This window comes from Hordeum vulgare, chromosome 6H, assembly GCF_904849725.1.
Source record: "Hordeum vulgare subsp. vulgare chromosome 6H, MorexV3_pseudomolecules_assembly, whole genome shotgun sequence".
Taxonomy (NCBI): domain Eukaryota; kingdom Viridiplantae; phylum Streptophyta; class Magnoliopsida; order Poales; family Poaceae; genus Hordeum; species Hordeum vulgare.
The window spans coordinates 358459882-358470771 of record NC_058523.1 but is presented as its reverse complement, the minus strand read 5'-3'; the positions used below and the strand labels follow the sequence as shown (position 1 = coordinate 358470771).

The window sequence follows — 10890 nt, the reverse complement described above, 5'->3', positions numbered from 1 at the left end:
TTGGACCGTCTCCTCAAGCCGGAAGGAAGCCATACCAAGGAGCTCAAAGCGCAGAAGCTCGATGTGCCTCTCCAAGGTGGGCTGCATCGGGATATCCATCAAGGTCGCAGAGCCAACAGGAGCAGCAACGATTGATGCCCAAGTATCATGACCAAGCATCTTCGAGGTGGGCGAGGTTCTTTCTGAAGCTTTCAAGGAGCCAAAACTTGTTGGTCCCTGACAGGAAGGTGGGGCACTGTGGACAGAGCAAGGCTTCCCAAAAAGCTGAGGGGACACCAGGCATTGCGGCACTCACGCGCCCGATGGCCATTCTCAAGGCATCAAGAACACCTAAAAGGGTCTCAGCACTCTACTGCACAGTGTCCAAGAAGGAGGCATTTGTAACATCTTCCATGAAGCCAAGCAGGAATAGGATGGGAAGCCAATGCAGGGCTAGTGACTTCGGGCATTGCACGTTACCCCGCGACAACACCTTCTGCCAACCTCCACGCGGATCTGCCTCACACGCCACGCCTAGCAGAGCAACCAGAATTGAGGATTTGGTAGCCGGCGGAGGCATCCGCGGGGCCAACACCTCGTCCTCCTCGTCTTCTTCTTCATCGATAAGGGAACTCCACGACGAAGTAGCAGCGCCGACACGAGTCATGGACGACACACCCACAATAGCAAACAAGGACGACGAAGCAACGTCGACAGGAGCTGGAGCTGCATGAGCAGAGGCCAGGGACAGAAGACACCAATCTGCGGCGGCGGCAAGGACTCAAGCCCTCCATCCACCAGGACAGGGACATGACTTGGAGCAGCACGCGGTGCGTCCAGGGCGGACAACGTTGTCACGCGGGGCAGGGGATGCTGGGGTGGGGAGTGCTTCATCACGGCGCATGGGAATTGCGGTAGAGGGTCCAGCTCCACACTCCTCTCACCATTAATGACGGAGCAGGAGTCATGCCTTGAGTCAAGAAGAACCTCCATCACAGCCTGCGGCGACCGAGTGGCGGGATCCAGATCTGCCAGAACTAGATCGAGCGTGGGGGTGTTGATGGGGATCGAAGCTGGGGCCCCTGGCAGCCGGTTGGAGGCGGCACGAGCAGGGGCGACGAGGGCGACGGGTGTGGCAGCCAGAAGGCTCGCTGTTGCAGCCGGTGAGGTCGTTGTTGCAGCCTTCGAAGAGCACGAGGGGTGACCTCCGTTCTCCACCCTGTTCCTACATGTAGGGAGCAGCGGCCGCGAGCGAGGAGGTACGGGAGGCATCGACAGGGTAGCCGACAGGGCTGGAGTGGCCGCCGCTAGTGGGGGCTGGTGGAGGGCCGCGAGGTCCGGGCCGCGAGAGCGCATCTCGTTCCCCTTGTTTTTTAGTGGATTGTGCGGAAACGGGGATGCGTGGTTATTAGGTCTAACTAGATGACCTGTTATGTCATTGGTGCAAAGATCAGTTGGAGCCAAGAAGGCAAATAATTTATGAATAACATATTTTATGAATGATTTGCAAAAGGCAAAGAACAAAATGCACCTGAGAACTTAGGCGAATTATTTAAAGGATGTTTTTGTGGATGGTGTGCAAGTGTTTATTTTGTATTGTGTCTATATTTGCCTTGTATTTACCAAAAACAGACAACGATAATCATTGATCATGACTTTCTTTGTTGATCGATGCATAAGCTGTTTGCTTTGAGCGGGTGAATTGGTGAATTGTATCTAAGACAAACGTGGTTAAAAGCAACATCCTATCAATTTGCCATTGGAACAATGATACATAAGTATGCAAGCAAACAATCATTGCCTTTTAAGAATATAAATGCTAAACATCATCATTCCGTACCAATTATTAATCAAGCATATCATAAGAACATAGCACATTATATCTTTCTTATAGTGACATAAATAAAGAAAAACATATTCATGCTTGGGCCAGGCATAGAAATTACACCTGTCTTGAGACAACTACTAATCCCTACACTATACTTGAGTGTGAGCTTGAATTTTTGCACTTAAATGACAAATGGAATAATGACGTTTTATTATGAGAAGTGAAAAATTAAGAAAGTCTCACACCAATGCAACCGACTCCCAGGCAATGTAGATGCCTTGAGAATTGATATTGGTGTGAGGAGTAGTGATTGTCATCCAAGGGATGCACTAAAGCTTTAGGTACCCTTTATGTCATATGCAACAATTCATAAACTAGAGTTTATGTTTCTTTCACTTTGGCAACTTAACATAAATAAATCAATCACATTATTACAAAGCCTAAAGTATGAATCCCATACATGTGCACAAATGGTGGGCAGCATATGACAACACCTTATTAACATACAACTTAAATAAACCATAGCAGAATACAATTAATCCATCGGACACAAATAAATTACTCAAACATAATAGCAATGAAAAAAATGTTGATGAAACAAAATAAATTATTAATATCATCGAAATCATGTTCTGGTAGGGGATTCAATGGGTAGCAGAAAAGTGGACCACTCTATAGAGAGGGAAGAAGGTGATGGAGATGTTGTTGAAGACGATGGAGTTGTTGGAGACGATGACGGTGATTATGGTTCCTCCGACGCAACTCTAGCACCATCGGAGAGATGGGAGAGGGGGGAGGGGGAGGCCGCCCCCTCATTCTTCTTCTTCCTTGGCATCTCCCTCAGATTAGGAGACGTTTCCCCCTCTCGTCCTTGCCTCTCCGAGCTATCTTATCTACATTTTTCTGGTTTTTAGTCCTTTTCTGAGATAGATGACCGTCACTTTTATATCCGGAGATCCATAACTTCAAACGGGCTAAAATTTTAAGGGATATTTTCTTATTTTAGGATCCTTCTTAAGGTAAAATTAGAGTCCCAACAGATTTAAGGAGGCTCCATGCAGCCTCACCGCATGGTAGGAGGCTTGTTGCTCCCCTCGATCTCAACTTCTGACTAGCGGGGTCTTTTGGTACAATAAGTTTTGTATTTTTTAGATTTTTCTAGCTCTGTAAATTTTTGACATAAAAACTACTCCCTCCGTTCCTAAATATAAGACCTTTTAAAGATTGCACTATAAACTACATACGAATGTACATAAACATATTTTAGAATATAGATTCACTCATTTTGCTTCGTATGTAGTCTTATAGTGAAATCCCTAAAAGGTCTTATATTTTGAAACGGAGGGAGTATAAAATAATACTTCCTCAAGTTTCTAAATATAAGTCTTTTCAGAGATTCTACTAGAGAACTACATACAATGTATATAGACTTTAAAGTATAGATTTCATTTTGCTTCATATGTAGTTCCCTAATGAAATCTCTTAAAAGACTTATATTTAGGAACGGAGGGGTAGAAAGTAGGAAATGACCTTTGGCACTGTATTCATAGGTTAGTCCAAATAATAAAAATGATATATAAATTGATTTCTGTTTTTCTTTAGACGTTGCCGCTTTGCTTGGGGGAATATTTTGCGGAGGATAATAAACCCGAGCGAGCCCAGCCCGCCTTTCGGATATTTCGCCGTTGCCTTGTCTTCTGCCTGCCTCGCAACAATGGCTCTCCCCCTCGTTCGCCTCCTCCTCCCCTCGCTCCCCGCGTGCCAGCCGCCGCTCCGCCACCCCGAGTACTCCGCCCCACCTCGCCACAGCCACATCTCCTTTGCTGTCCCCGCTGCCGCCCGCTCCTCCGGCCACCGCTTGGCGTTCTCTGTCTGCGCTGCTAGCGCCTCGGTCGCCCCGGCGTCTGTGGAAACCGAGGCGGATGCGGAGGATGAGGAGCCCGTGGGGCCGAAGACGCGGCTTATCGCGATGAACATCCCGTGGGATGTCACGCCCGACGACATTCGCGTCCTTTTCGAGAAGCAAGGCACCGTCGTCGACGTGGAGGTAAACCGTTAGTTTCCGTTGCCTTATCCGCTTGAAGGGAAAGGAACAAACAGCAAATTGGCAGTGCCTTTAACCGGCTGGGATGGTGAATTTATGCAAATCTATAAATTTCCGTATGGAGTGGCGATGATGTATGGTTATGGTTACTAAAGTTGCAGGGGATGCCAGTATGGTTCAGCTATATTGCCATCAGTTTCTGGAGTGAACTGAAAAAAAAACCCTATGGTGGTCTAAAGTTTTTTTTCGACTTGCATGGCAGGTGCTCTGCCGATTTCATTAAGAGGGAAAAGAAATACAGAGTGGCCCGATTTATGAGGAAAACCAGGCCGAAAACCATTGAACTAAAAAGAAAGAAATAAAGAAAAAACAACCACCGATACAACACGAACAAACCACCTCCACGAATCACAACCTCTGTCCGAAATGATAGTGAGCAAGATCTTCAAAGACGCCTTCAAGAAGGAAAGCAGCATCAACTGACACCGTCGTCGTCTTCGGCATCGACCTCCGTCGATCACAAAGCTTTCACCCAGATCCGCACAAGACCACTCCACCGAACCCTGAGAATGGTCCGGCCTAGCCAACAAACCCCCAGTGCCGCTTCCAATCCTAACCAGCTAGGACTCAGTGGTGAGAAGCAGCTCTTCGACAATGCCTCCAAGGAGGAAAAGGACGCCCGCAAGCGCCAACATTGCCAGCATCGACCCCCGTCGAAGAAACAAGCTTTCGCCCAGAGCCTAAAATCTCACCACCTCTACAGACTCCGGGGAGGGAGCCAAGCCAAAGCGAACCTGCAAACCGAGCCTTGACTCCGCTTGTATTCAACAATGGCGAGACCAGACCAATTAGATTGGAAGGGCTCCACGGCCTACGCATAACCATGGTGGGTTGCTTGTGTTGAGACCGGCGTACATGAGCATCACACTATTACCACCGGGGCGACCCCTAGAGCCGCCACCTCCACCACAACCACGCTGACCACCACAGCCATGGCCCCAAAAGCCCAGACGGGCCAAGAGAGGAGCCATAACCACAGTCAAGCCTCAGATCCACCTCCACAGCCGAAGCTCTCGCATGAAGCGCAGATCGGGCATGCCAACTCCACTGCGCCTCCGCGCCGGCGCCGAACCACCAGCCGGCGCACCGTCCGCCCCGATGCAAACCCCGACGGCCAGCCCCGTCGCCGGAGCGGACAGATCGGGACCGCCCTGATCCGAGCCTCCGAGACCGCTCCTGGACAGCCGTCGCAGCAGCCGAGCAGCCCACGCCTCCCAGGCCGCCCACCTCACCCCGAACGCCGGCGCAAGAGCCGCGACGACGCGCCGGCCGTCGCCCTCTGCTCGCCGCCCGCCGCCATGAGATACCCAACTCGTGGAGGACGCCGCCGCGGGAGAAAAGTACCGGCCCCGCCGCCGCCAGTTCCACGCGAGCTTTGCTCGCGGGAGGCACCAGCGACGGCGAGGGGAGGAGGAGGGTGGGGGGCGTCGGGGGCTTGTTGGTCGGGGTCGCCGCCCGTGTCGCCCCTGGGGACGGAGCGACGCGGGGGCTGTGGGGGCTCTTTTAGTGAGGTGGTGGTCTAAAGTTTCTGAGCTCTTTTTACCGTTGTTATGCCGTAGAAAAGGAAATGCATAGTACGTACTAACGCATATGTAGGAGACTTAACATTTCTCATCTCCAACCCCATTATATCTGAAACTGTATCTAAGAGTAGAGACCTACCTTAACAACTGGTTTTACCACTCCAAGGTATTGAATATTAAAGTTAGATTGATTTGGTCTACATGACTTTCTTTGGGTGCATGGCCACAACGCGTATTTTGAATATGCCAGTTGCTCCAATGCCGATTCAAGCCATATCGTTAATGCTATATACTCCTTCCGTAGGGGAGACGCGTCCTGTATATTGGAAAATGAGAAGGATTTTGCCATACAATGCATTTCAGAAGGGATTTCTTGATCATTTATTTATGAAAAATTGTACGCCACGCCGCCACGAACTCCATTAATATTGCTTTTCTTTCTGATTTTCTAGCTTTCGATGCACAGTTCCAAAAAAAACAGAGGATTGGCATTTGTAACCATGGGTTCAGAAGAGGAGGCTCTTTCAGCACTCAAGAATCTCAATTTGTCTGTAAGTGCATGATTCAGCGTCAGAATGTCTTCTTGTGACACATAACCTGCGTAAATCATCATTACTGTTGTTTTCATAGAATACCGAAGTACTGGTCATTGGTTATTTCTTGATCTCCTATTCTGTTTGTAGACTTTGAACGATAGAACGATTAAGGTGGACTTTGCAAAACCTAAAAAGAAGCAACCTGCTGTGCCATCAGCTCCTGTGGAGAAAAATGTTGTGTTTGTGGGGAATTTAACATGGAGAGTGAGATCCCGTCATCTTCGGGAGTTATTTGCCTCAACCCCAGGTGTCCAATCAGTTGAAGTTATCTTTCATACCACCACACCAAGGCGATCTGCTGGTTATGGATTTGTTTCCTTTTCCTCAAAAGAGGAGGCAGAGGCTGCTATTTCTACCTTCAATGGCAAGGTACATTATTTTGAAATGTTCTGTGTACAACAGTACAAGGATGTTGTTCATTTGCTGCTCAGATTATAGTGCATGGAAATATGCTAGTACAAGGTAAATGCTCACACCACACACATACATTGTTACGGAAAATATTGGTGGCAACATCTGTAAACTTAATGGGGGCACACATTGTCCAACTGAAAGCTCATGGGCGTGTGTACTCCAAATAATTAGCGATTTGCCGCATCAATTTAGGGATTACACATCTCAGTGGGTGTAACAAACAACTTTGCTGCCACCAGTAGGCTCAGGGTCATCTGTTTCCGGTAATATATCTGACCTATTAATCTTAACACAGGAATTGATGGGACGATCCATTAACGTGATGTTCAAAGAGGACACTCCCAAAAAGAACAAATCTTCTGATTCAGAGGAAGGGAAGTTGGAAGAGGCAGAATCATCTGAAGACAGTGATAGCTAAGAATCGATTGTTGTGAGAACCACAGAAAGAAATTCAATGAGTTGATCTGCAGGACTATAATGCTCTCTTCCAGTAATACCTCTTTCTTATACTTGATCATATTTATCCTTTGCACTCATTCAGTTATCGAAGGAGCAAGCTACATACATTTGTGAAATTAAACATCCTTTCTTCTAAATGGCTATTCTAATAGCATGTCTGTTTATTTAACTAGCAGGGTAACCCGCATATGTATGCAGCTAGATTTAATATGTAGTATTATATTTGAGATTATTTTATCTTAAGGATGTTTGATCCCATGGCGAGCTATCTTCCAAATGTAGCGAAAATAGACAGCTTGCCAATAAGTGACTACAATTTGGTACAAATGTTCCAATTAAGTTTATTAGATTGTTGAAGTATTGAAAATAAAAGACCAATGACATTGATGTCTGCAGCTTGCCATGTAAGATCATGGACATTCATACCAATCTTCAGCTTTCCCTCAACCACTCCTTGTCCCTCTGAGTTATCTTCTCGCATAATCTTTTCAGAAAAAAATCACCAAAATATAAATCTAAACTTTGGTAGCTCGTATGTACAATCTTGCCTCTTGTTCTAAGAACATACTCCCTCCATTCCTAAATATAAGTCTTTTTGCTATTCCATTACAGACTACATACGGAGCAAAACGAGTGAATCCTGACTCTAAAGTATGTCTATATACATCCGTATATAGTTTTTAGTGGAATCTCTAAAAAGACTTATATTTAGGAACGGAGGGAGTAATAGATTTCAAACACTATTGTCTCGACAGTGACAAGCAGTATAGCTTAGAATAATGTATGATGCTCTAGTTTCGTAACATTATTTCATGCTATAAGCGAACTGTCTTCATTTTGTATTTTTCCTAAAATGTCCCTTCCGGCCTCTTGAACTTTGCATCTTAGCAAATGCTTGAATCATTTTGACCACTGAAAGTACTACTCCCTTCATTGAAATGAGTGAACAAACACACTAAAAGGTGCCTATATGCATCAGATTCAGCGTCTTATATTTATGAATTGAGGGAGTAGTATTCATACAGCACTATTCTTATGATTGTTTATATGATCCAGTTTACGGTTAGAAAATGACAGAAGTGGTTATGGCAACATTATCTTAATCGTGATTGTTTATACCTCTTGATGATAGTGACATTTGTTCTTTCACAGGGTTACCAAGCTCCTGGTTGATTTCACTCGCGTCCCATAACTCTTGAATTGTCAAATACTGTGTTCTGTAAGCCCCCCCTGAAATGGATGACATTGGGAGTGTTAGCTTGATGCTAGAGTACATGAAATCTGTGAGCTGTTGAAATCTGAGTTAATTTATTGTAGAATATAAGTGTTAATGATTAATTTGAGAGCAACCTGCTGACGAATTTGACTATTTTTTTCTTCTGTAATGAAAGTTATTGTAATATTTTTTGGCCGCTTCTGTAGTGTATCATTTGTATTTCAGGATCAGGCTACCAATTTAGCCTCATTAGGTACCCATCCCTGCTAATGAAGTTCACATAAGAACACTGAAATACACAAGTACAAAGGCATATACATTATTACTAGTACATTGCCCGTGCGTTGCCATAGGGTATAAATATTCTAGTCGTCCAACTTCAATTGTATTCTAGTGGTCCAACTTCAATTGTGTGAAACATACATCTTTATGATCTGCATGCATATTGAGCAACATTTGTTTTTCTCTACCGACTTTTTTGTCGTCGCCCCCCCCCCTCTCCATCTTCACCCACTACTGCCTCCCCACTTTAAGCTCACTACCACCATTAGTGGTGCATCCCGCACAGAATCATTGAACTTTCAACATCCACACAATAAATTTTGAAGGATTATTTTGCCGGTTTCTTCTCCTTTCAGAATCGTCAAACAATAATATTAACATAGAAGTATTTAGCGTAAAACACCAAAGTTCTCTATGCTCACACACGGCCACCACGACCTCTTACGTCTCGCCTCCATAATGTGATTCCACTCTCGAAAGTGATCTTCTGATCCCAAGCTCATGTACATTTAGATCCGTGTGCACTTTGCAAATATTCACGTCCTCTCCTTCGACGTAGTCGCAGATGAGGTTGAAGCGTCGTTTGATGTGTCTGGTCTTCTTGTGAAACCTTGGTTCCTTTGCTAAGGCAATGGCACCAGTGTTGTCACATAACAGAGTTAATGGATCTAGTGCGTTCGGCACAACTCCAAGATCTGTCATGAACTGCTTCATCCAGACACCTTCCTTTGTTGCCTTCGAGGCAGCCATGTACTCTGCTTCACATGTAGAATCTGCTACGACGCTCTGCTTGGAACTGCACCAGCTTACTGCACCCCCATTAAGAATAAATACGTATCCGGTTTGCGACTTAGAGTCATTCGGATCGGTGTCAAAACTTGCGTCGACGTAACCTTTTATGACGAGCTCTTTGTCACCCCCATAAACGAGAAACATTTACTTAGTCCTTTTCAGGTACTTCAGAATATTCTTGACCGCCATCCAGTGATCCACTCCTGGATTACTCTGAAACCTGCCTGCCATACTTATGGCCAAGCTGACGTCTGGTCTAGTGCACAACATTGCATACATGATAGAACCTACGGCTGAAGCGTAGGGGACGGAACTCATTTGTTCTCTATCTTCCGCAGTTGCTGGGCGCTGAGTCTTACTTAATTTTATACCTTGTAATACTCGCAATAACCCTTTCTTGGACTGATTCATTTCGAACTTCTTGAAAACTTTATCAAGGTATGTGCTTTGTGAAAGTCCTATCAGGCGTCTCGATCTATCCCTATAGATCTTAATGCCTAGAATGTAAGCAGCTTCTCCTAGGTCCTTCATAGAGAAACTTTTATTCAAGTAATCCTTTACGCTCTCCAAAAGCTCTACGTTGTTTCCAATCAGCAATATGTCATCCACATATAATATTAGAAACACCACAGAGCTCCCACTCACTTTCTTGTAAATACAAGATTCTCCAACCACTTGTATAAACCCAAATGCTTTGATCACCTCATCAAAGCGCTTATTCCAACTCCGAGATGCTTGCATCAGTCCATAAATGGATCGCTGGAGCTTGCATACTTTGTTAGCATTCTTTGGATCGACAAAACCTTCGGGTTGCATCATATACAACTCTTCCTTAAGAAAACCGTGAAGGAACGCTGTTTTGACATCCATCTGTCAGATTTCATAATCGTAAAAGGCAGCTATTGCTAACATGATTCAGACGAACTTAAGCATCGCTACCGGTGAGAATGTCTCATCGTAGTCAACTCCTTAAACTTGTGAAAAACCCTTTGCCACAAGTCGAGCTTTATAAACGGTCACATTACCGTCTGCGTCCGTCTTCTTCTTAAAGATCCATTTGTTCTGAATAGCCTTGCGGCCTTCAGGTAGTACTTCCAAAGTCCACACTTTGTTCTCGTACATGGATCCTATCTCAGACTTCATGGCCTCCAGCCATTTGTTGGAATCCGGGCCCACCATTGCTTCTTCATAATTCGCAGGTTCATTGTTGTCCAACAACATAATTGATAAGACAGGATTACCGTACCACTCACGAGCAGTACGCGATCTTGTTGACCTGTGAGGTCCGACATGAACTTGATCCGAAGTTTCATGATCATCATCATCAACTTCCTCCTCAACCGGCGTCGCAACGACATGGGTTTCCCCTTGCCCTGTGCCACCATCTAGAGGGATTAGAGGTTCGACAACCTCATCAAGTTCTATCTTCCTCCCACTCAATTCTTTCGAGAGAAACTCCTTCTCAAGAAAAGCTCCGTTTTTAGCAACAAACACTTTGCCCTCGGATTTGAGATAGAAGGTATACCCAACTGTCTCTTTTGGGTAACCTATGAAGACACACTTTTTCGCTTTGGGTTCCAGCTTTTCAGGCTGAAGCTTTTTGACATAAGCATCACATCCCCAAACTTTAAGAAACGACAACTTTGGTCTTTTGCCATACCACAATTCGTATGGTGTCATCTCAACAGATTTTGATG

General features: G+C 45.4%; 1 protein-coding gene and 1 pseudogene across 1 annotated transcript; one reads left to right on the top strand and one right to left on the bottom strand.

The window, feature by feature from the left end:
- The first annotated feature begins 3475 nt into the window (after positions 1 to 3475).
- LOC123403494 (RNA-binding protein CP33, chloroplastic-like) lies at positions 3476 to 8305 on the top strand. Its single transcript, XM_045097425.1, has 5 exons — positions 3476 to 3854; positions 5887 to 5985; positions 6118 to 6399; positions 6740 to 6934; positions 8056 to 8305. The coding sequence occupies exons 1-4, from the start codon at positions 3522 to 3524 to the stop codon at positions 6860 to 6862; spliced, it is 837 nt and encodes a 278-aa protein (XP_044953360.1). The 5' UTR covers positions 3476 to 3521; the 3' UTR covers positions 6863 to 6934; positions 8056 to 8305.
- On the bottom strand, positions 3861 to 5245 carry LOC123403495 (annotated as a pseudogene).
- Positions 8306 to 10890: the final 2585 nt, after the last annotated feature.